Raw genomic sequence first — 26,772 nt, 5'->3', positions numbered from 1 at the left:
TTATATTATATTATATTATATTATATTATATTATATTATATTATATTATATTTTAATTAGATTATATCATATTTATACTTATATATGGATATATATATATGTGTGTATCACATTTGTATATAAGTACATATTTACATAAAAGAATACATATACAAGGCCAGGCACGGTGGCTCACGCCTGTAATTCTAGCACTTTGGGAAGCCAACGCAGGCAGATCACGAGGTCAGGAGTTCGAGACCAGTCTGACCAACATGGTGAAACCCCGTCTCTACTAAAACACAAAAAGTAGCCAGGCGTGGTGGCGGGTGCCTGTAATCCCAGCTACTCAGGAGGCTGAGGCAGAGAATCGCTTGAACCCGGGAGGTGGAGGTTGCAGTGAGCCAAGATAGTACCACCACACCCCAGCCTGGGTAACAGAGTGAGACTCCGTCTCAAGAAAAAAAAAAAAAAAATAGAATACATATACATATATAATATATAAACACAATTTTTGACAGTGCCAAATTTTTTTTATTATTTTGTAGAACTAAAGGTAGCATTTTTATAAGACCAGGGAATGATAAACTGAGGCACAAGATACCTCTATTCTGCTGCCCTGACTGTTAATTAACCACATGGCCTTGAGCAAGTCACTTTCTGTCTCTAAGCCTGATTCTCCCTTCCCTGAAAACTGGGTCTAATGATACTACAGTGGCTTGAAGGTGGAGACCTGAATCAAATGGTCTCTTGTGATACTTTCCCCCATATAGACTCCTTGAGGAGCTCAAGCTCTAAGGGGACCAGATTTAAAAGGGTCATGAAAATAGACCAAGGTATTTGCATCTATTTTGGAATTTTGCCATAATTCAGGGAAGATTAGTGTATTACCTCTACGCCCAGCCCTTCTTTGGGATGCTTCATCTACTAATGGTGATATATTAGTGATGGTAAAAATAATAACCATGCTAACAATTAGTTAATATTACTTTATTGTAGTTGCTGGGATCTATCAAGTGCTTACTATGTGAGGGATTCTCTACCAAATGCTTTACATACAGAATCTTATGTAATCTTTCTGGTAACCTTATACAAAACGAAATCATCTTACTCATTTGCTAGATAAAAAGAGAACTGAAGCTGAAAGAGGCTGAAAGGTGACCAGAGGGCCATAGAAAGTGGTAGGGACTGGGCTTCAGCTCCTGTTTTGTATTGTGTTATCTCAGACTCCTATGTGCTTTCATTAAGTTGTTTCAAAACTAGAATTGGAGGAAAGGTATTACACTGCCCCCCGCAAGGAAAAAAAAATAAAAGCCACAAAAAGAAGCAAGAAATTCTCATTTACAAGTGTATTTGTCTGCATTTGTGTGTGTGTCAAAGACATATTAGGCAAAGGACCTAAATAGACACTTCAAGACACACAAATGGCCAATAGCTATGTGGAAGAAATGCTCAACCTCACTAATCATCAGGAAAAGGCAAATTAAAACCACAAGAAGATATCACCGCACCCCTGTTAGAATGGCTATTACCAAAAAGATGAAAGATAACAAGTGTTAGCCAGAGTATGGAGTAAAGGGACCACCTGAGCACTGGCAGTGGGAATGTAGGGTAATATAGCCATCACAGAAAATAGGATGGGGGTTCCTCAGAATATTCAAAATAGAACTGCCATATAATCCAGGAATCTCAATTCTGTGTATATATTTAAAGAAATTGAAATTAGTAAGCCAAAGAGATTGCTACACTCCCATGTTCACTGTACATTATTCACAATAGCTAAAATGCAGAGTCAACCTAGGAGTCCATCATCAGATGAACAGGTAAAGAAAATGTGGTACACAGATGGTCTCCAATTTATGATAATTTGACTTCCACTTTTTTGTCTTCACAGTGACGAAAAAGCAATATGCGTTCAGCATTTCTTTGAGTATTAAGATGGTATAAACCTATTTTAAGTTGAAAATATCGTAAATCAAAAGTGCATTTTCAACTTGCCGTATTTTCAACTTAAAATAGGTTTATTGAGTGAGTCCTAACCCCATTGTAAGTCAAGGAGCATCTCTATATACACAGTGGAATACTACTATTCAGCCTTAAAAGGGGGAAAATTCTGTCATTTTCAACAAAATGAATGAACCTGGAAGACATTATGCTAAGTGAAATAAGACAGGCACAGAAAGACAAATAACTGCATGATCTCACATATATGTGGAATCTAAAAAAATTGAATTCATAGAGGTAGAAAGTAGAATGGTGACCACCAGAGGCAGGTGGGGTGAGTGGGGAAAGGGACGATGTTGATCAAAGGGCATAAAGTTTCAGGTAGATGGGAGGAATAAGCTTTAGTGATCTGTTGCACAGAATGGTGACTCTAATCAATGATAATGCATTGTATATTTCAAATTTGTGAGAAGAATAGATTTCAAATGTTTTTGCCAAAAAAAAATAAGTGTGAGAGATGATGGATTTGTTAATTTGCCCAATTTAATCACTCCACATTGTAAACTAATATCAAAACATCAAACTGTACTCCATAAATATATACACAATCATATGTCAATTAAAATAAAATTCGCTGAGTGTGGTGGCTCAAGCCTGTAATCCCAGCACTTTGGGAGGCCGAAACGGGCAGATCATGAGCTCAGGAGATCAAGACCATCCTGGCTAACACGGTGAAACCCCATCTCTACTAAAAAATACAAAAAATTAGCTGGGCGTGGTGGCGGGCGCCTGTAGTCCCAGCTACTCAGGAGGCTGAGGCAGGAGAATGGCGTGAACCCGGGAGGCGGAGCTTGCAGTGAGCTGAGATCCGGCCACTGCACTCCAGTCTGGGTGACAGAGCGAGACTCCGTCTTAAAAATAAAATAAAATAAAACTAAATTTAAAAAATTTTGAAACATATTTGATCCCAGTACCACATTAAAATGTGAGCACTAATTTTTCATCACATTACCATCAGTACCTGAGTCTAGAACCTTCTTTGGCAGCTGGCGAATGTGATCATCAGGGCAGGAAATGCACTTACTATGCTCTCTGTAGAAACTCCCCTTCCCCTGCCCCAGCCATCCTCACTTGGAGCACAGAGCTGGGTTTGGGAAACCTCGTGTGACACTTCAGAGCTTTCCAGCAGCCCATAGATTTATTTATTTTTTCTGCGATGATGAGAAGTATCAGACTTTTGGTCAAGCCTTGGCCTCCATTCCACTTAAAAATGGAAGTTTTGTAAATGAAGCTTCCTGTGTATGTATTTAATTTATATTTCATAAAGCAGTTATTGTCCATTAAATAAATACCACCTGATTGTTGGAAACCTATTGGAGGGTTAATTGTTGTGTAATGAGATATGTCTCTATTACACAGTGTCCTCAGCTTCAATCAATATGTTTTTAATAACCTATAGTCAGTTGGTTCTTGAGGCTCATACAATCGCTATTCTGTTCAGTTTAAGATTTCATAACATAGTTATCATACGTTAAATTAAAACTGACATTTCTAAAACATATCTAATTAGGGTTAGCAGCTACGTTGACCATGGTCTATGGCTAAAAGAAGTCAGTCCACAAGTTCAATAAATTGTTGTAAAGAAGTAGAACTGTCTTTAATGTATATCACTCTCCCACACAGATGGAATTTATACTCATGCGAGTTGGCTTAGTAGAAAGTGTACAAGCTTTAATGTCAGGTCATCTATTTCCCATCCTCAGCTTTATCATTCCAGTCAATGGGACCTTGAGCAAAGCCATCTCACCTCTGATCCTCTGGGTCTTCTTCCATCAAAATGTGCTAATCATGCCCACGTCACCTAGCTTTTGTGAAGAATTCAGCAAGATAACTGTGAAATGCCAAGCACACACACTCTATGTTCAAGAAATATCAGCTCCCATTTTGTGCAACATTTTCCAGAGCTGTTTAGCTACTTGAAAATTCCCTTTCTCTGCAAAGCCTCTCGTGTTTTCCACTACATCCATCAATGCCAACCTCTCGCCCCTGGCCATCCTCATGTCCTCCTGCTGTTCTCACATCTGTGGTCTAAGAGAATACAAGGGTTTCCCTTAAAAAAACATATTCAGATCCTCCCACAGCCTGTGTCCTCACACATGGGCAACTGAATAAATAATTCAAGGCCACCCCTGGTTTTCCTAACTCCTTTATTTTTATCTGTCTTGCAAACACGTGTTGACTGGGTGGTTTCAGTTATCTGACAATTGGCCATGGTATATTGGAAATAGTACTGGACTGAAAACCAAGAAACCTGGGTCTGAAGTCTTTGTGACCTCATCCTTTCCTTCTGCCTTTGGCCTCAGTTTTCTGATCCGTAAGTCAAAGAAGTTCTGGCCTTTCTCAACCAAGGTTCCTCTTCTAAATTTTAAGACATGGAAAATGATTTAAGTAACTATTTCCTCGTTTCTCCCAAAGACGGTACATAATGAGTACTATTTTAGTTTCATAGGAGACAAGTTAATTCATTATATATAATGGATGCCTTGAAGAAACACTGTCCAATAAGATGTGCTGCAATCATGGAAATATTCTATGTCAGCACTAAGATTACAGTCATTAGCCAACTGGGGCTTGAAATGTTACTGGTGTGACTGAAGAATCAAATGTCAAAATGTATTTATTTTTAATTAAATTAAATTTAAATAGCCACATAAGGCTAATAGCTGCCATAGTGGACAGCATATACTTAGAGCTTTAAGCTTTGATTTTCATGAAACCCAAGTAAGAAAGATGAGCTCTCCCAGCTTTGGTATCCTGCATGTCTATGATTTCATTGTATATGTTTGTGTATGTTTATGTGTAAATATAGGCACCCATGAAGACAAAATGAATGCGAAAGTTAGGAAACACATACAATTCCTAGATGTGTAGGACAGGACATCATACATATGCTGGATGATGATTTGTGCACTCATCAAAGTATTTATTGGGAGCCTGGGACGTATCAAGAATTCACTGAAACTCAGGTGGCTTTATGTGTATCACCCACAATAAAACATCTAAAGGATATAGAAAGAAGGAATGAATGACCATCAAGGTCAGCATGGTTCCTGAATTCATCCCGGAACATTTGTAATCCCAGTGTCAATCTAAAGCCAGTCATGTGACTCAGAGCCACTAAGCGTGGATTGTTGTCATCCTAAGGGAACTCTGCCTTCATTAGCAGTGCTGAGGAAGTCTCTCTCTCCACTCCTACTTTTCTGCACATGAGTATATTTGTATAATTGTTATTATTGCTACTCCGAGAGTAACTCATGTATTTAAAATATTGAGAAAATTTAGAAAACCAGAAAGAGTAATAATAGGGGGTGGGATCAATCATCCTATATTTCATTTCCCAGAAATTGCTGCTGATAATATTTTGTTTCATAAGGTTATTTGAACATTCAGATACTGCTGTAGATTTAGCTTTGGATGTGACTTTTTCATTTAATATTATAGCTTACACATTTTCCATGAAGTTGCATAATCTTTGTAAATATTTCTGCAATAACTGCTTGCCATTCCATTAAGCATATTAACCATGGACTATTTAATGATTATCTTATCACTGAATATTAATATCAGTGTGCTTGCAAAATTTCCACCTACATATGGGTTCATATTTACAACAATAAGGTTGAGAACACAAAACCTACAATTTGAAGGTCTGCACTAGGTTAGCCATGAGTATTAGCACATGCCTAAGTGACTGGTATCCATCCATCCATCCATCCATCCATCCATCCATCCATCCATCCATGCATCCATTCAACTGCTTATACTGACCAACATTATAAAATAAGTTGTGTGCTGTGCCATGTGAGATAAAAAGATAGTTATTAGATATTGACTTTGTCCTCAAGGACCTCACAATCTTTTGGGGGAAACTCTCTTGCATGTCGAAAAAAATGTCTTCACAGAGGAAATGATGTCCAAGGTGAACTTGAAGGAGGAGAAACATCAGCCAAGTGAAAAAAGTCTGCAGAGGGGATTTGGGTAACATGACACAACATGATAGGTAGGCACAGCTTATCGTGGAGAGAAACAAAGCTAGAGTGAAGTAGAGGATAGTATGAAAGAGGATTGAATACCACATCACAGGACATTAGGGGGTAAAATCACAGAAAGAAGTAAGCAGGGGCATGACCTGTTCAGCTTGAGGTTTGGGGATGATCTCCTGTCAGCTGTGTGGAGGAGGAACAGGGAGAAACCACACACTGTGATGCTTACAAGCACAAGGTTCCTGACTGTGTGAGCCCAGAGGCATAGTGAATGTCTCTGTGAGGGGAAAGCCATAAGGCTTCAGACCTGGCTTCTCCCTTGCATCCTTTCGGGTAGCCAAAGCTCAGAGGTTCTTCCAGGAATTATGACAGAGTTATCATCAGGACCATTGCACTTTGAGAAATAACGGGTTGTGCTGGGACATTTCTCAACATCTTCCCGAGATTTCATTTCCAGTCCCTCTGCAGAGGTCACTCAGATTTGCTGTTTTTGGTTCACAATAAGACAGCAGAAGAGGACTCATTCCTCTCCCTTCTCCACAACTGCCTCATAAACAGATGCCAAATCTGGAAAATGAGTAGGATCCCAGAGACTGCTATGGCCAAAGGAAGATTGAATCCAGATACACGAGACACAAGTTGGTAGGGGAAGCCATCATAATATTCCACTTCTGGGACTGGTCCCATTGAGGGATTGGCTAGCCCCTTGGAAAGCTGCTAAAATGAATTAGATGGCATGGTAGAGAAACTGCTTTTGACTGTAAAATCGAGGAGTGACTCATCCATCCACAGAATGTCGAGGCTGGAAGGTTCTTTAGGCATCGTTTAATCCAGCCCTCTTATTTTCAGATGAAGGAACCATGCCCTCTTCGTATTTATGCCTAAAACACAGGATGGTGTCTGGCACATAATAGGTACTTGATAAATATTGTAAAAGGAGTAAACTTTGAGAATGAAATGGAGCAAAAGGTTTTCTCATAACTACATTGCAAATCCTCAGTGGAACTTTACATGCCTGATAAAATTAAAATTACCGCAGGTGGTGAGTCTTCAGCCTGTTGATTTTGTACTACTAAAAATCAGAGAAATGTGTACATCATCAGAACAGAGGCCACTTAGGCCCAAACAAGGTTCTTGCCGGGCAATGGGGAAGCATTTCACTTATGGTTATTTCTAGAAGCCTTGGCACATGTAGGGAGGAAAGGGGAAACACAGATATGCTGTGTCCTCTGCCCCATTGACTCTGGCCTAGTCCCATCAGTTGCTCATTCAACTGTTCCTAAGTCGGTGCGTTTTCTCTCTTTCCTTGGCCTCCTAGAGAATTGGGATCAGCATGTGATCTTTGCCTGGAAGGGAGAATCCTGGTACAGTATGCTTTCAATGCCTCCTCCCCAATGCCCTGCGGTCCATCAGGACACTGGAGCCCTCGTGAAGCAGAAGGTAAGTCAGCCTTCTGGAAGCTCACTGACAGGTGGAGTGTGCAAAGAACAGCTCTTTCAATGTATATGGAGTAGTATGATTTTTATGGGTCTTTCTCATGTATCATTTCATTTGATTAACATTATCCTGCAAGGTTAGTAGTCAAGCGCTCATCCATTTGACAAATACTTTTTGAGCACCTGCACCATCCTAACGTGTTCTCGTATTACAAATGAGGAAACAAAGACACTAAGATATTAAAGAGGTGCCCAAGGCCACACACCTGATACAAGCAAGTGTCTTGGGGGTATTTATATATCCTTCAGTCCCCAACTGCTTGTAGTTAGTTACAAACAAGGTCACTTTAGAGTCAATACAAATATTTTGGGGCTTCAAGGCATCAGTGGTCTTTGATTCTTCTTCTGTTATTTCTTCGACTACACAGAGCACTTTCACATGCATTGCAACTATTCCTTTTAATTTCTTCTATGTACCCTCTTTTTGAGATCTATTTACCTGTAAGACACTTAAAGGAAGTGCCTTACGATTGCCACTGTTATGGGTTCCACTCACTATCAGACGCTTCCCTGCTCAGGAGTGTCTCACCAGCTTCCCTAGGAACCAATGATCTCTGTGCTTTCTTACATCATTATTGAAATTAAGAGAAGAATACCTTTGCCAAATGCTTGTTGTCACTTGGCCTCAGAACCAGGCTGGCAGAGGCTCCATACTTTCCTCTTATTCTTTCATCTCCCCATCACTGGTCCTCAGGGATGTGCACATAGACCCTGCCCCCACCCAGTCCCTCTTGCTCCTCTGCAGGTCAGCTCATGCCAGCAGTCACTGAGCGAGGACACTATTACACCAGTGCATCAGAGGGAGCGGAATCAGTCTTCTCACTGAACACCAGTGAGAACTCCTCCGCTATCCTCTATATTTTTAGAAGGAAGGTTGAAAAGAAAAAGCCAGAGATAGAATAAAGCAAGGGGGAAGGATCAGAGAGGAAAGTGAAGTTGAAAAACGACGGCACCGCACTTTATTTTTTAAAGTAGCTTAAAATAAAAATGAGAGTCAAACTTGGGAAGTCTAAACAAATCCATCTGGAATGTAAAGCAAGAGGGATGTCTGGGAAAAGCCCTCAGTTCAGCCTCACAGAATCACAGGCTGTCAGACCTGAGAGGGACGCCTAGGGTCATCCAGCCCGGGCTCCCCCCAAGTGCAGGAATCCCCTCTATGTGCATCCTCACTGAGGTTCCCTGGCGCCTGTTCAAGCTCCAGTTTTTTAGAAAGTTTTTGAAATCTGCAATTGTAATTTTTCCACCCAAACTGAACCCACTTTGGGTTGTCACAAAGAATGTGTCTCTGCCACCTGACAACATTTTGCATACTTGCATCTAGTGAACCCATCTCACTAGTGACCAATACAGGCACTATATGCTGGGCACTGTCTTGGGCACATGGGCAAGGCAATGCTGAGTGTCTGCTAGGGAATTCAGATAAGTAAATGGCCAATTGCCATTCAGTGTGAACAGGCTTATGGTAATAGAAGTACCAAGTGGTGCTGGGGGCCCGTAAGAAGAGGACTTCATTCTGAACTGGAGACTCAGTCTTCCCACGAAATATCACAACATTGTTAACAAGGTGCATCTGAGAATGTGAAAAAGTTTGGTATGTTCACAGAGTGGCTGTTTTCTAAATCTAGTTCCGAGGCTTATGGGGTTCCTGGAAACTTTTATAGGGTGTCCTCAAAGTCAAAAGTATTTTCATAAAATTACGTATGACATCATTTGCTTTTTCCATTCTCATTCACTCCTGAGAGTCCAATGGAGCTATCTGATAAACACATGACATGTGATGTCATTTGTGCTCTGATAGCTAATGGAACACACTCTTATGTATTCTTGAATTTTCAAATTTCTTGGCTTTACTTTACAATATGGAAACTACTAATAGATACAACCTGCATAAGCACAAGTTCAGTAAGGCTGTAAGAGTTTAAGTAGGTTCGGAACATGTAAAACAAGGTGGAGGTGGCAGAGGTAAGACTCTAGGTGAGATGGATAATGGCCAGGTGAGGAAGGGTTTGGATTCATACCGAGGGCAGTGAGAAAACCACGTGCCTTAGGGAGTGATATACGGTAAGACCTGGGTGTCATAAAGATTGTCCAGGCTGCTGTGTGAAGAAGAGATCAAGAGAATTTGATTGCTGGAGGAAGAGAAGCAGCAAGGTGGTTGTTGCCAAAATCCAGCTGAGGAATGATGGTGGGCTGGTGAGGTCGGTGGCTGTGAGAATGGAGAGAAGTTTATGGGGTTGAGAGGTACTTGGAAGGTAGAATTAGCAAGATTCTCCCCTGAGATGTCTCTGGCTAAAATTATCTTGCTTTGTTCTACCACTTGTTTGAATAAAATTATTTCCAGACATCTCCCCACACCTACATCCAACGCGACTATTAGTTGGTGAAGTTTGCTCCTAGTTTGTTCCTGACCTTCTTAAAGCATAATATGCAGAATGGAGTTCAACTGGAGGCACTGAGGTCTCTGCTTCCCTGAGCCAATTCGGAGCTCCAAGGAAACCCAGCAGCCCCGGGTTTTCCTCCTATGTAAATTTAGTACATGTGGGCCAGGAAAAGACACTGTTCTTTTTTTAGAGCATCCTATTACAGTCTCTGTGATCCTTTTGGCTCAGACCCTTTTAATATCCTTGAAGAAATAAACTTTTCCATGAGCCAAACTCTGCAATTTATTTCTCAACTCATTCTCATCCTATTTATCTTTGCATGTTTAAGTTTTCGGACTTCCCAAACTAACTTAAAACACCCAAATTCATGAGCAATGCCAGACATATCTGTAGGATTGGGGAAAAAACATGGGGAGTGCAGGCGAGAGAAAGGAGGAGGATTGGATCATGTTCTCAGACCTACTATTGATGTACTCTGTGCCCTTGAGTGAGTCACATAGCTTCTCTGAAAATGGCATTGTATCCACAGAATGAAAAGTTGAACTATAATGTGTCCTTTCCAGCTCTAATATTCCATGGAGCTGTAACTTCTTTTCATATAATCCCATATTAACTAGCAGAAGACTCTTCATTTGACAAATCTTTATTGCAAATCTACTGCATTTCATTAACTTCATTTCAAAGAAGGTAAATACAGTCATAGAACTGTTTGCCTTTGTTCATAGACAGTGGTTGTGCTCCTACCTCTTGAGTAAAAACTGTATTTCATACATAAATATTTTTGAGATATTTGATGCCATGTTATATCTGTAGCCTGTAAATTAGATAAATATAAATTTCTTGATCTGACTGACTCAAATCCCAGTTAAGATCACTTATGCAAGTATAAAATAGATCCCAAGTGTTGGGTTTTCCATGAGAGATTAGCACATGGCACTAACTGTTTTCATTTTTTCTCATTTGTGTGTTTTCTCTATTTTTCTGCCCAGAATATTTCAGGTGTGCTTAACTATTCACCTGGAAAGAAGCTTGGCAGCAAGTTTTTATAACTATGTTTGTGTCAACAGCTGCAGCATGTATATACATAGATATATAATGGGTGCCTGTATGGCGTTTCACAAATGTAAATGTAGATCAGCATGAGTATGTATAAATATATAAGTCTATACACATATATGACCTTATTTCTAGTGGACAACTTATATAAATATGTAATTTTTCATTTAATCACCATATATGCAAAAGAATATCTATTAATAATGAAGTAACAGGGCTTTTGCGCTTATTTCTCTTTTCTTCTTTATTCTTTTCTCCACTTCCACACTTCCTCCTCCCCTTTCCTTATCTCCTTCCTTCCCTTCTCTCTTTGTTTCTCTTCTTCAGCTCCTGTCCTCACCTTGCAACTACATGTCCAATCAATCTCCCAGCTGTGTTCATTTTTCCTCCTTTGGAATTCTGACTTGCCATCTCCTTGCATGCTTTTTTGCAGTTCATGTATTGTCTGCATTAGTCCAATACTCTCCTGACTGGTCTCACAAGACTAAAAGCTCCCTGAGAACAGAGATCATGTTGGCAAACTTATTCTCTTGGAGCCTAGCCTACCTCTGGACACACACCTGGCTCTGAATAGTTACTCTTTGAATGCACGGAATGAATGGGTGGGTGGATGGATGGATGGGATGGATAGATGGATGGATAGTGTCTGTGTCTCTAAACAGTGTTTTTTCTTTTCTTTCTTTCTTTCTTTCTTTTTTTTTTTTTTTTTTTTTTTTTTTTTTTTTTTTTTTTTTTTTTTTGAGATGGAGTTTCACTCTTGTTGCCCAGGCTGGAGTGCAGTGGCATGATCTCGGCTCACTGCAACCTCTGCCTCACAGGTTCAAACGAGTCTCCTGCCTCAGCCTCCCGAGCAGCTGGGGTTACAGGCATGTGCCACCACACCCAGCTAATTTTGTATTTTTAATAGAGACAGAGTTTCACTATGTTGGTCAGGCTGGTCTCGAACTCCTGACCTCAAGTGATCTGCCTGCCTCGGCCTCCCAAACTGCTGGGATTACAGGCATGAGCCACAACACCAGGCCAACAGTAATTTTTCTAAAAGGCAACTCTGATATCACTCAGTTGCTTAAAATTTCTCAGTAGCTCTTCATCTATTTCAGTATAAAGTTCAGTTTCCTTAATGTGGTATACAAACCACTTCACAATCTTGATTCTACTTAGCTTACCAGCCTCAGCACTTGTGGCTCTACTATTGTACTCAAAACCATAGTAACCTTAACTGACACTCTCTCCCAACTGTTCTCATGCTTGGGATACCTCCTCTTACCAATATTTTCCTTGTTAATACCTCCCTACTTTCCAGGACAGAACTAATATATTTATGAGAATCTATTAATGATCTCATCCTATTCGAGGTTTACAGCAACCGTGAGGTAGGTAACATTACAGTAGGTAACACAGTAAGAAACCCTATAACTGATATTTTAACCCAACTTTCATTCCTTCAAAGCCTGGCACACTGCCTGGACCAACAATATCATATTCTACTCCCTGCCAGGGAATTTCTGAACCATCTGAGTCTCAGTTTCCTCTTCTGTAAAATGAATTTCATAAGACCTGCGTCACAGACTTAGTGCCAGCGTAAAAAGACCTGAGGCGTGTAATGTCCTTGGCACAGTGCCTGCACATTGAGGATGGGCAACTCGTGAAGGCTGGCATTATTAATGAGATTGCTGCTTTGGTTATGGTTACACTCAGTGCCTCTAGGGACTCTTTTTTACATCTAAGGGTTTGTCTCTAATAACCAGACAACCACAAGCTTTGCTAAGATTTCTACTCCTGTTTACTTGCTTGAGTATAATGACCAGACTCACCTTCCTGTCCTTTGGAAGCATTTGGTTCCTCTGTTGATTAACAAGAAACTAGGGAGGAAGGATGAGCCAGGCAGATTTGTCATCTTTGCTCTCCTGTGGCTTCCCACCACTGACAGTCATTTTCTCCAAGGAAGGGAGAAAGATTACTTTATCCCTTGCCAGTTGCAGGAGAAAGCTCATGGAGGGGTGGAATGTTCACCTGGCACCCACCATCAGGAAGCATGCCTTAATGTTCCATGCTGTAACTTTTAACTCAATGTTAACTGGATAGAAGGTCCTTCCTTTAACAAATATGTATTGGGCATCCACTATGTAAATTCTCTATGGACAGGCACACTGATTTAAGCAAAGGCTGCATGGCATTAAGTGAAATAGCGCTCTTTAATAGAGACAAAATGACAACGATCTTACAGGATTTTGATGACAATCAGATGAGTTAACTAACGACTAGGAGATGTGTTTCATCTCATATACTCAGTACATTTCATATACTGTAATGTGCTGCCTTCAATGAAGTTGACTGAATGAATAAGTGATACATGTGTGTCAACATCCCACAAAGTTAAGAGAGTCAGGAACTCAGTGGGTTGGAAAGTAGACAAGAAGAAAGGCTTCAGCTGGGTGAGGAGTCCTACTTGTGTTTTTCTCCTAAACTACAGGTTGCTTTGAGCCAGCAGTTGCTGCAAATAATGAATGAAACTAGCCAAGGAGAGATAGAGGAAATCTTGTAATTAAATCCATCTTTTCTTGCTCTGATGCGTTATATCTAAGAAGCCTCTGTGTATATTCTCACCCCTCCTTCTCTTTTCCTTTTCTCTTCTCCATCTCTACTTGGTGGCTTCTCTCTTTTCTTGGCTAAGCAGAGGCAAGGAGGTTAGAGGCATTTACAGCCTTCACTGGCATAGTTTTTTCGCTCCAAATAACTTTCTAGTGTTGACATTATAGTGATTCCTGTTACCCTGAAATATTACCACAAAGCATTTTTAAGCAAAGATCTTTTTTTTTTTTTTTTTCCTTATTTGCTTCAGAAATGTCCAGGATCACCACCACCCTCCCAACAAACCACTGATGCTGAAGAAAAAAAGAATGTGGCTAGGTGGGCATGGGGACACATGCCTATATTCCAGCTATTCAGGAAGCTGAGGCAGGGGGATTCGAGCCTGCAATGAGCTACCATCAGACCATTCCACTGCAGCCTGGGCAATAGAGCAGGACTCTGTCTCTTAATTTTTTTTTAAGGTGGCTAGTTGGACAACTTGAGGTCCTTCATCTTACCATCTGGTCTGTCTCTCTCATGAGGCTCCCTTAAACAAATTAGAGCCAGTCACTACATTGAGTCCTGGTTCTTTTTCTCAGTAGTGCAAGGAAGAGCTCTCTGGGAGTCTAGATGTGATCTCAGCAGAGAAAAATTCAGAAGTCGCTGCAGGCTGAGATCAGTGGGGATGAGGCATCATCTCCCTAGGGAAAGAAGAGAAGAATCCCTCCTTCTTTCTCCCTGCTCCTCACCCAACCCTCCCCTTCCTGAGTCAGACAGAACAGAGCGCAGAGAAGCTCAGTGGTATGGAATGACCGCATGTAGAGAAGGGGAGGAGGAGAGATAAGAGGGCTCCAAGGCTGCCTTCCAGCTCTGTTGTTCATGGTTCTAGACAGTTTCCTCCCAGGTCCTCAGTCTGCAGGGTGGATGCTATTTATGCTTACATATTCTTTGCTGGTCAGGGGGTGGGGTTAGGATTTCTGTCATTCCAAGTAGGTTTTACCAATGGCAGTAACACCACAAGGATTCTAATTTATTCTAGAGTTCCCTGCATCCAGTAGGGACAAGAACAAAGAATGCAGATTCCAAAATGAAACAAAACTTGGTTCCGGCCGGGCGCGGTGGCTCAAGCCTGTAATCCCAGCACTTTGGGAAGCCAAGACGGGCGGATCACGAGGTCAGGAGATCGAGACCATCCTGGCTAACACGGTGAAACCCCGTCTCTACTAAAAAATACAAAAACTAGCCGGGCGAAGTGGCAGCACCTGTAGTCCCAGCTACTCGGGAGGCTGAGGCAGGAGAATGGCGTGAACCCGGGAGGCGGAGCTTGCAGTGAGCTGAGATCCGGCCACCGCACTCCAGCCTGGGCGACAGAGTGAGACTCCGTCTCAAAAAAAAAAAAAAAAAAAACTTGGTTCCAATGCTGACCTTTACACTTCAAGTTGTATGAACCTGATCGATTCACTCTATATTTGGAGCCTTTACTTATTTTCATCTTAGGTAGCACAGCCTCCTAAGTGGAAGATGAGGAAGGAAAGTTTGAACATTGACTCAGTAATGAGATGAAAGCAGTTTGACTGAATGTCTGGTGATTCCTCTGGAATCTGTATTGCAGGGGTGGGGATGAGATGGATACTGTGTGTATAACAGATTCACCAAGACACCAAGAACCTTCCTCTCCTTTTCCCCACTATCTAAGTTCTAGTCAGGCCAGTTTCTCCTGGGGTCCACAGGAAACTCTAAGGATCGGAATAAAGCTCTTTCTTCAAGAACTCATTCCCTCATCTCTTCTGTGTAGGTCATCCTGATGTTGAACAGCCCTGTAAGTCCAGTGTCCGCACCTGGAGCCCAAATTCAGCTGTCAACCCACACACAGTTCCTCCAGCCTGCCCTGAGCCTCAAGGCTGCTACCTCGAGCTGGAATTCCTCTACCCGTTGGTCCCTGAGTCTCTGACCGTTTGGGTGACCTTTGTCTCCACTGACTGGGACTCCAGTGGAGCTGTCAATGACATCAAACTGTTGACTGTCAGTGGGAAGAACATCTCCCTGGGTCCTCAGAATGTCTTCTGTGACATCCCACTGACCATCAGGCTCCGGGACGTAGGCGAGGAGGTGTACGGCATCCAGATCTACACGCTGGACGAGCACCTAGAGATCGATGCTGCCATGTTGACCTCCACTGCAGATACCCCACTCTGTCTACAGTGTAAGCCCCTGCAGTATAAGGTGGTCCGGGACCCTCCTCTCCAGGTGGATGTGGCCTCCATCCTACATCTCAATAGGAAATTCATAGACATGTAAGTGCACTCTCTGAATAGGGAGTTTATTAAGTGGGTGGGTTGTGGAGGAATGTGAGGCAGGTCAGAGAGGCCTGGACAGGAAAGGGAAGGTTCATCACAGTCAAGACTCATTCTATGGATTGTAACCCATCATTGGGTGTAGATTTGTCTTAACATGGCAGAGTTGATATCATGGGAAGAGCAATGGGAAAGGGACCAGTAGACCTGGATTTAGTGACAAATCTGATGTATGACCTTAAGCCTCATAAGCCTTTCTTAATTTTAGTCATTCCAATAGTAAATGAAGGAGGTTGGATAAGAGTAGCAGTGAGAAAATCATTTATTACTAATGAAAGTAGAAGAACTGAAGTTTGCGAATGATTTTCTTTTTATATTAAATTGAAGACAATTTATGCATTTTGATTGCTTTTTCAGTGGGTGAATTGGGGGTGAAGTTATAGTAGATTGACTGGGGGTTGGGCACAGTCCTAGGTATTTGCACAAAAATTATGCTGGAAAGTGAACATCAACATCAACAGCGTTTGTTTTTGTCTTATTTCCTGAGGCAGAACAGTGGTTCAAACCCACTTAATCCTTAAGGCCTTTGCAGCTTTAGGTTTCTGTCACTGTTTTTGGATGCTCACTGCTCTTATGTGAAGTAGTACTTGTCTTTCATACTCACCTCTCAGCCGGGGAGGTGGCTCACACCTGTTATCCCAGCACTTTGGGAAGCCGAGGCAGGCGGGTCACCTGAGGTCAGGAGTTTAAGACCAGCCTGGCTAACATGGTGAAACCCTGTCTCTACTAATAATACAAAAAAATTAGCTGGGTGTGGTGATGTATGCCTGTAATCCCAGCTACTCGGGAAGCTGAGGCAGGAGAATCGCTTGAACCCAGGAGGCAGAGGTTGCAGTGAGCCGAGATCACGCCATTGCACTCCAGCCTGGGCAACAAGAGTGAAACTCCATCTCAAAAAAAAAAAAAAAATTACTCACTTCTCAAGCCACCTCTCTATTACTTCTTCCCCAAACATCCTCAGAATTTCTATCTTAGGAGGAAGACCATCTTATAATGAAGCCATTGGTGCTTTTCCTGTGTACTAGAAAATGGGCTAAGGTCTTTGCATCTTTTACTCATTCCATCCTCTCCACAACCACAGCCATACTATTCTTATTTTACAAAGAAGAAAACTGGGGCTTAGAGATGTGAAGTCACTCGTCCAAGATCACACAGTTAGGAAGTTGTGAAGGTAATGATTGGAATTTCGTTCTGACTCCTAAGCCAGTGCACTCAACTGGTGCTCAATTAAAGATATGATTCCAACTTCTGTTTTAATCTACAAAAAGGATAGAGTCTTCGCCATCTAATTTGGGTGTCAATGGTTTCTATAGGCCTTTTGTGGCTCTTTATTTGGTTCTAAAATAATGTAAGACAGTCTCTGCTCTGTCTACTTGAAAATATTCACTAAGCCAATCATTAATGGAAACCAAGTTCTAGAGGAAACTTTTAATCTTTTTAAAGGGCAGAACCACTTTCAAACACTTTACCAGCACTTCCTTTTACATACTAGCAATTAATGTGCACATCACAGGCAAACTCTTGCTAATTCATTGAATCAAAGATGAGGAACAGCTGTTTAAGAACTCAGAAAGAGCACTTGGTTTGTGTTTGAGAATGTACTTAAAATTTAAAGGATAGTCTTGCCTTAAAAATATTCCATAACCCTGTCTCTTCCATCTCCTCACTTGTCTAGAGTGGTAGAGTTCTATAAATATGCTTCCACTTAAACTTTCTTTATAAAACAATGGAGGGAAGAAATAATAGATGTTTTAAAATCTCAGTTTAAACTCAGCTTTCATTTTTTTTTTTTTTTTTTTTTTTTGCCTCAAGTTATGAGCCTGTGAGAGCTGCCATGGGTTGATAAGTGTGAAATGGTGAAAATTAAACTGAATAAATGAAAGCACCCTTAATGAGTTAGCTTAGTTCTATTCTCAGCTAAATCTCAGCTAAATCGCTAACTACATCTACGCTCTTAGGTGAGTCACTTGTCCTTTCTAATCTTCCGATGCCTCAACTTTGCATGCAGGAGGTTGCACTAGATTAGTTCTTCTCTTTATTTTTTCTTTCCAAGACAGAGCCCTGCACTCTCACCCAGGTTGGAGTGCAGTGGTGCGATCTTGGCTCACTGCAACCTCTACCCACCAGATATAAGCAATTCTCCTGCCTCAGCCTCCCGAGCAGCTGGGATTACAGGCACGCATCACCACGCTGGACTAATTTTGTGTTTTTAGTAGAGATGGGGTTTCACCAGGTTGGCCAGTCTGGTCTGAAAGCTCAACTCATGATCTGCCTGCCTCAGCCTCCCAAAGTGCTGGGATTACAGGCTTGAGCCACCTTGCCTAGCCAGTTCTTCTCAATTTGAATTGCACATTTAAAAACTGGGACATTTAAAAATTGCCTGGGTCTCCCTTGTATCCCATTTCCACTCTGTATTCCCTCAGATATTTATTTAATGGTTAAGAATAAGTCCTGACCATTAGAACTTTTAAAATCTCATAAGGTGATTATAGTTTGCAACCAAGTTTAAAAACCAGTGCACTAAAACAAGTTCGCAAAGTGTGGCCCCAGACCCACGGCATCAGTATCACCTGGGAACTGAGAAAGGCCAGGCTCTCAGGCCCCAGTCCAGCCTAGTGAATCAGAAACTCTGAGTGCAGGGCCTCTCCAGGTAATTTGGATGCTAGTTAAAGTTTAATAGCCACTGCTCTAAATTGTCTCCAAGGTCCAGGAATCTCCAAGTTCTCTTTCACTCATGCAACCACTTGCTCAATTCACAAATATGTACTGAGAACATTCTATATGCCAGATTCTGTACTGGAAACAGTATTAGGATGACTCAGACCAGTCCCTTTCCTAAAGGCACTCAAACTTAAGTGCTGAACTCCTACCTACTTTGTAAAAATGCCACATACTCTGCCAAATCGTCAGTATTGAGATCGACACTCTTACGCACAATTTGTTCTTTCATTCACTCTCCAAATATTTCTTTAGTCCCTACTATGTGACAGGCACAAGGGCTAGACTGAGGTTTTCATTGGCCTTCCTCTTTTACTCTTTTGTGTTTCAAGGAGTTTATTGGAGATCTGGGCTGGGCTGGGCTGGACTGGACTTCCTGACCTGAATGTTCTCTGAGGCTGAAAAAAGAGAAACACATCCTTCCAAATCGACCTACCATTTCAACTCCTTTATCTCTTGGTAATTTGAGTTCTGAACCCCACCACAAATACCTCTTTGTGTGTGTATGTGTGTGTATGTGTATTTTGCTGCTTTCACATTTTTTCCATATCAAATAAATTGGCTCTTATACAAGTTCTATATAAAGACTGTTTTGGAGAAAAAGAGGAGAGGGAAAAAATGCTTTCTTTTTCTTTCCTGAGTCAACCCATTACATGATTCCCTTTGACCTTTGTCTTCATTTTTTTTCTCTCAACAAAAATATTTATTCTTTCTGTTATCTACACTGGAGATAGTTTCCCAAGGTATGACAGTGATGAAGAGAGAGCCTTCTGTGCTTACCCCATGGAAACTTCTAGTAGACTGATTACTTTTGGCCAGGACAAGAAAGAAATGTGGAACATCTCCATCTCCCTTAAGTGGAAACCCCTCTATTGAATGAGAAATGCCACTATCAGAAGAAAGAGGACCAGTGCCAACTCTGCTACAAACTCATCATATGACACAAAGACACACCACATCACCTATTTGGACCTCAGTTTCCATATCTGTACAATGAGAGGACAACACATTAAGCCCTTCTCTGTGGGCAGACACAGAGAAGGTGTCTGGGGTTACAGGTGATTCATATACTTTTTTGTAGTAAAAGGAATTCAATAGGGATTATCTGTAAGAATCAGTACCCAGAGGAAACCTCACTGGCTCTGGATGCCCTACTGAAATGTGGACCACAATAATAATGATAACCATTTACTAAGTATTTCCTCTGCTTTAAGTGCCTTACAGAGACTTCTGAGGTAGGTGAAAAAGCTTAAACTCAGAGAAGTGATTAAACTAACCTCATACAGCTAGTAATGGCATAAACAGGCCTCAAACCTAAGTCTAATTCCAAATTTCACCTTCCTAACCGCTACTCACACTACCTCCTACTGCAGTAATGTAAAGGCAGAATTTTAGAGCTGAGAAATGCATCCGATCTGGTCAAAGCTCTAAATATAGCAAGCGGAAGACAGGCTTACAAGTCAGAGGCCACTAGTCCACAGTCAGTCTCTGTGGCCCACCCTTGATGTCTTGGTGTCCAATAACACAAGTTACACAGGCAGTTCTTTATGCTTCTGGCTGGGAAGAAATAGAAGGGAAGTATCTTTTTCTCCATTTGGCTGTCAAGTGCTTCTGCACTGAGCGCTGTGCTCCTTGGCCTATACGAAATTTTCAGATTTCTCCAAGAACTAAATACTCTGGACAAAACTAAGAAAGAAAAGTATAAAGGAAACCAGGAACAGTGAACAGTAGCTCACTCTCGTTATCCATCTACTCATTGGTCTGTCTCATTCATCCATTTCTTCATGCAACAAATATTCACTGGGTATCTATTAGGCACTGTGCACTGTGTTAAGAAATAATGATCCAGTGGTGCTGAAAACTCAAGGTGCTCACAGTCTATGGGAAAAGAGAGGCACAGGCAAGCAGTGCCATTGCAGTAAAATAATATTCTGATGGAAGAAACAGAAACACAGAGTCAGAGGTTTCTAACCCAAACTTGGATGAATTGAAGTCTAAACTTAGAACTAGAATGTAAACACCCTGAGGGCTAGATTTGTTTCCTCTTTTTCTCCCAGTGCATTCCAAGCACCTAGAACAATTATAGACACAAGGTAAGCACTGAGTAAATGTTCTTTAAATGGTTCTGGAATGAAGAATGAGAAGAAGTTTAGCATTTGAAGAGAAATGGAGAAGCCAAAATGTAATAAGCTTGTACTTTGTGTCAGGCACTAAATAGGGACTTTACATAGATAATCTCATTTGATTTAATCATCCCAACAACCCCACAATGTAGGCAGTCCTCTCCCCAGATTATAGAAAGGGACTGGAAACTCAGAGAAGGAATGTGGATTACAGTTTATAGCTATCAAGGGGCAAAGCTGGGGTCTTAAGTAGATCTGTCAACTCCAAAGCTAGTGCTCTTGATCATTCATTCTCTGGTTGAACAAGTATGTTTGTTTATGCCTCTGTATTCTTAGGATCCTCAATTTGGAGCTAGAAACACTCTTAAAAGTCATCTCTCTCAACTGGCTTATTTGTGTATCCCAATTTAGTCATCTATTAATTCTTCTCTCACATTCAGACCTGTAAAGCTTCCAACACAATCTATATCTATTTTATCTCACCTCCTTGGCATTCTCAATATAATTCTTTGGGGAAATGAATAGACATAAGGAAAGGAGATGTTTATATGATCTGGGTGGACATTCTTGTGTGCCCAAATTTTACAAATCAGATCCAAATTTCTGCCTCTGAATGTCAAATGCTTTGAACACCCATCAATCAGAAACTTTAGTTCATTCATCAATTCACTTGCTCGGCAAATATCTGTTGACTCCCAACATGAGCTTAACTACTTTCTAGCCTCTAGGGGTGCAATAATGAATACAGCAAGAAAAAGTTTTTGCTTTCGTTGATTATTACAATGTAGTTGAGGAGAGATAAAAGAAGCATGTATTCGTATAATATCTCAGTTGGAAAAGATTTAGTGATTTTTAGATAGATGATCAGGGAAGTCCTCTCTGATGAGATGATATTTGAACAGAGACCGGAAGTGTCCCCTACTAACTAATAATGAAAGCTAGTTGAGCCGCCATCCCTGGGATCCCACCCAGCCTGTTTGGAATACGAATTTCTTATAACATGATCCTTAGTCCTTGATCACAGTTTGTGTTGTATTATATTTAACAGTGCTTGTGGTTTTTCCTTCACCTGAAACACAAAATTTATGACACTTATATGACACAGTAGGGGCTCCATGGATACTTGTTGAGCATGTAAGGAATAAGTCAGAAGCAGCACAAAGTGGGCTCTCAGAAGATGAGTCTCTTGCTTTCAGATCTTAGTTATAACACTGATATATGATGCCATATTAAGCCTCAGAGGATTTGGAAAGTTTAGCCCAAATCAGGGTCAGGTGAAGGCACAGGTGGCTCTTATATGCTGTTTCTATGGCTCTCGAGCTGAGTCACCACTTTCTTTCTTTCTTTATTTTCCCTAAGCCTCATTTCTTTTTATAGCTCTTTCCGTTTCTCACCCTGTCATCCATCCTTTGTTCTTGTATGTATTAATTTATTCATTCATTCATCCATCAACTAGTGAAAATCTAATATAATCCATGTTAAATAATACTTATCCCATTTAACAAGTATTTATTAAATGTCTGTTCTGTGCTAGGAATACAGCTCTGATTAATAGACATGATCTCTGGCCTCATGAGCACACGGTTCTAAATGAAAAATATTATACTGCAGCATGAAAAGTGTTATGGTGTGAGGAGCACGGGGGACAGGGGGCTGTGAGAAAACATGGGAAGGGTGTCTAACCCAGCTTAAATAGGTAAGGAGGGCTTCTTGGAAGAAGAGACATGTAAACTGAGACTTGAAGGATGCATAACAGCTGATCATTGAAGAGGTTTACCACAGTTCAAATGGTTGAAACTAAGTGGATGTTCAGTCAAGATTGATAAATGAATGAATAGATAAATGAAGGGAGGAAAGAACAAGCATACTGCCTGTCAGAAGGGTGTGCTCAACCACAGATCAAATGTCTAACTTTGGGATGGAAATTGTATTAATTTGGGATATCTATCTACTTCAGTTCTTAGATCTACTTCAATCTTTTTAGCTGCTGTACAGTATCCCATAGTATGAATGTGCTACAGGTAATTTAGCCATAGCCTTAATGGTGGGCATTTGGGTCACTTCATACATTTTTCTACTGCAAGCAAATGTTGGAGTCAGCATTCTCATACGAACATCATTGTAGGCACATGCATGCATGCAAACATTTCTCTAGGGTCAATACTGAGAAATTGCTGGTGATAAGCTATGGGTCTTTTTCATTTTAAGGGACACAACTATGACATTCTGGGCAGGTGAACTAGCTTCCACCCCACCAGCAGTGTGTGCCAAGACCTACTATTTTGTATCATGACTGCTTATTATTTGGCATAATGGAAGTATTTTTTCTTTGCACTTTTTTTGCCCACTTTGTTGGGAAAAATATGACTTCTCGTTGACATTTCTGTTATGTGTTCTTAAATAAGCATCTACTCAAATACATTTACTGGATAATTGCATTTCCTGTTCTGTGACTTGTCTATTCATATCCTTAAGATAGGCCTCATCTTTAATCTCCTTCACACCTCAATTTCTCATTTGTTAAATTGGGATTTCAGTGTCAGCCCTACTGTATATCCATTAATGTTATCAGAATCCAGGGTGAAACAGGAAGTTAAGAGGGAAATAGCATCTATGAAGAGGTTACTCTGATTCTTCTTTTATGTATTGATATATTTATCAAATGCTGATTTAGTACAATCCCTTTGCTGAGAACCATGACACATTCTGAAGATACAACAGGTCACAAAACCAACCCAGTTTCTGCTCTCAGCAGAGCTTAAATTTAGTCACTGTGTTAACCACCTTCACATTGGTAGTATTCTTGTAGCATTTACTACTGGTAACACTAACATTGCTGCTAACAATAACTACCATGTAGTGAAAACCTCATATATGCGCAGTACTTTTTTATAAGTCTACCAATGATGTTTAGGTATTAGCATGCCTGGCTTCTTAGATGGAGAAGCTCAGACTATAAGACATAAGGTCATGATTTTAGGCGCCCCAGTTAACAGATGCTAAGGCCAAGTTTTATATACCTTTGTCTGACCCCAAAGGGTGTGCCTGGCAAGAAACAGAGCACAGTCATTGTCATAATGTCTGACAAAGGACACGATGGCATCTTGATGGATGGAGAAAATGAATACTAAAATTAGATCTTATTTCCAAAAGCAATAGAATAAACACCAGAAAGAGAATAAAGCAAATTTTTTTTATTGTTTTTTGAACATTTAAGCAGATGAGGAGGAGGAGGCTTAGGAAGTGTGGACCTGGCCAAACCAGCATGATTTCCAGTAACCTGTTGCTGAAATGCATGATTCAGGCTGGACCCCTTCCTGAGCAGGGCCTTCTCCCACGCCTGCCCAGCATGGTTTTGCCTACATTCTGATGTCCCACCCACCAGAAGAGATGAGCAGCATCAGTAGAGAGAGTTGTTTTTCCAAGCCCAGAATGAATACCACTGCTCTTAGCTCAGGCCAGGGGAGCACATAGTCAGCACAATCTCACTCTGGTTCTGGAAACCAGGCATTATCCACCTATGACTCCCTCTCATCAGTCTTGGGCCAAGTATTTCTCAAAATGAAATATGGGTTCTGGGAATATTAGGATAAGCAAAAGGGCTTAACAAAATCAACTGATCTCCAGGGTCAGCAACAGCCATAGAAGTGCTGTCTCCAAGTGCCTTCTCAATTTTGAAAGGGTGAAGGGCTCCTGTTTGGTGCTAATACCACCAAAACTGCTTACATAAATTTTTATAGATTACTCGAATGCACTACTAAACTTTGTAGTGAGTGAAACATTATAGGTTCTCTTCTACAGATGGGCAAACTGAGACCCATTGAAGTTAAAAATTGAACTAATAGTTCCATTGATAAATTGATTCATTTGTTTGTTTCTACATTTATTCACTCATATATTTAATAAGGAGTACCTTCTGCATGTCAATGTTTGTACTGGCGGTGTAACTCTGAATCTTATAATCTGGTAGGAGAACTGAATAATAGCATACGTAAAATTATAATTACAAACTGAAGACTATTATTACAAGATATTATAATAGAGTATAATTCCCCATTAAATTAAGAGAGAGTCTGTAGAAGATGAGTGAAGGGATAAGAAGGGGCCAGACTATTATAAAAAGACAAAAAATAACAGATGTTGGCAAGGGTGTGGAGAAAAGGGAACTCATACACTTCTGGTTAAAATGTAAATTAGTACAACCTCTATGGAAAAAAAAAAAGCATGGAGATTTTTCAAAGAATTTCAAATAGAACTACTGTTTGATCCAGCAATCCCAGTCCTGGGCATCTACCCAAAGGAAAATAAACCATTATATCAGAAAGATACCTGCACCCATATGTTTATCACAGCACTGTTCACAATTGCAAAGATCCTGCACCCATATGTTTATCACAGCACTGTTCACAATTGCAAAGATATGGAATCAACCTAAGCATCCATCAATGGATGATGGGATAAAGAAAACTGGGTACATGTACACAGTGGAATATTAATCAGTCATAAAAAGGAATGGAATCTTGTCGTTTGAAGCAGCATGGGTGGCACTGGAGGCTATTATTTTAAGGAAAACATCTCAGACATAGATAAATACCTCATATTCTCACTTATAAGTGGGAGCTAAATAATTTGTACACATAGACATAGAGTGTGGAGTGACAGACAATATGGACACTCAGAAGGGTGGGGGAATGGAAGGGGGTGGATGATGGGAAATAACTTAATGGGCACAATGTACATTATTCAGACCATAGCTACCCCCAAAACCCTGACTTCACTCTGTCATCTATGTATGTAACAAAATTACATTTGTACCCCATAAATTTAGACAAATAAAAAAAGAAGGGGCCAGATTATGAAGAGTTTGTGGCTCATGTTGAGTTTAGATTTATTCATTCTGAAATAGAGGAACTAAACCAATCAGTTCGGAGCTTTTATAATGCTGCCCTGGTACTCTGTGAAGAAAGGATTGAGGAAGAGTGAGTGAATCCATTTAGGGTTGACTGCTGCAGTCCAAACCAAAGATTATGATTATTTGCATAGAAAAGTGAATGAATTGGAGGTATGTTTTAAGGGTAGAACCAACAGGATTTGGTGATAGTTCAGATTCAAGCAGTTTAATGAGAAGTAGCTGTTTAATGACTCTCGAATTTCTGGTTTGAGTATCTGGAATGAGGGAAATGTTATTCCCTGAAATAGAGGAATATATTTTAATTTATTGTTTTGTTGGGCATGGGGTAGATCAAGAGTTCAGTCTTAGACATATTGTGTTTGAGATGCCCATGAGTCATAAGAGAAGAAATGCTAAGAAGGCTGATTAAACACATAGGACTGAAATTGCTCATGACTGGACTGGAACTATTGCTACACAACGCATGTCTACTTACAACATGCTAAGAAACCTCTCCTCAAAGTAACAGAATCTTTTTCCATAACCATAAAATTACTATCTCATCCACCGTATTTTCTTATCTTTCAGCTAATCATTAAAGATAAAATAATCTGCTCAATCCTGATGCCATCCAAATAGAAAGAAAGCAATACTCTATATGGAAAATTGTGTGTAGTTAACATAACCCTTCCTGTTTTAGAATGATTTTGAAAGGCTTTGAGAAGGTATTTTAAATGTATATTTGAATGAGTTATCCAAAATGCATTAGGCCTGTCCTCCATATAATGATAGGAAAAATGTAATAGGTCTTTACAACGTACCTGACACAGTGCCCATTAATATATAATCTCAAACAGTTATCCTAATGTCCTCAACAGATTTTTTCCCCCATTCTGTACAAGATGTTCAGATAAACTATGTAACGGGCCCACATACACCCAGCTGGTAAAATAATGGGTTTGATGACTCTAAGCTAGGACTATTTGGGTTATTATACAAGTGTAATACAAGTGTAATAATTATATCCATCATTTATTGGCTATGTACCAGGCATTGTGCTAAGTGCTTTAAGAAGTTTTTCCGGGCCGGGCGCGGTGGCTCAAGCCTGTAATCCCAGCACTTTGGGAGGCCGAGACGGGCGGATCACGAGGTCAGGAGATCGAGACCATCCTGGCTAACACGGTGAAACCCCGTCTCTACTAAAATACAAAAAACTAGC

At 40.6% G+C, this 26,772-nt stretch overlaps 1 protein-coding gene across 1 annotated transcript in view; it reads left to right on the top strand.

Annotated features, from left to right (window-relative positions):
- The window catches only part of PAPPA (pappalysin 1), a 247,490-nt gene that overhangs the window by 65,896 nt on the left and 154,822 nt on the right, over positions 1-26,772 (top strand). The window contains exons 5-6 of the mRNA XM_023223653.2: positions 7,282-7,403; positions 15,263-15,761. Coding sequence (XP_023079421.1) covers positions 7,282-7,403; positions 15,263-15,761 — 621 coding nt within the window. The remainder of the gene's footprint in view (positions 1-7,281; positions 7,404-15,262; positions 15,762-26,772) is intronic.

This window comes from Piliocolobus tephrosceles, chromosome 14, assembly GCF_002776525.5.
Source record: "Piliocolobus tephrosceles isolate RC106 chromosome 14, ASM277652v3, whole genome shotgun sequence".
NCBI classification, from domain to species: Eukaryota; Metazoa; Chordata; class Mammalia; order Primates; family Cercopithecidae; genus Piliocolobus; species Piliocolobus tephrosceles.
This window is presented reverse-complemented; position numbering and strand designations above follow the sequence as displayed.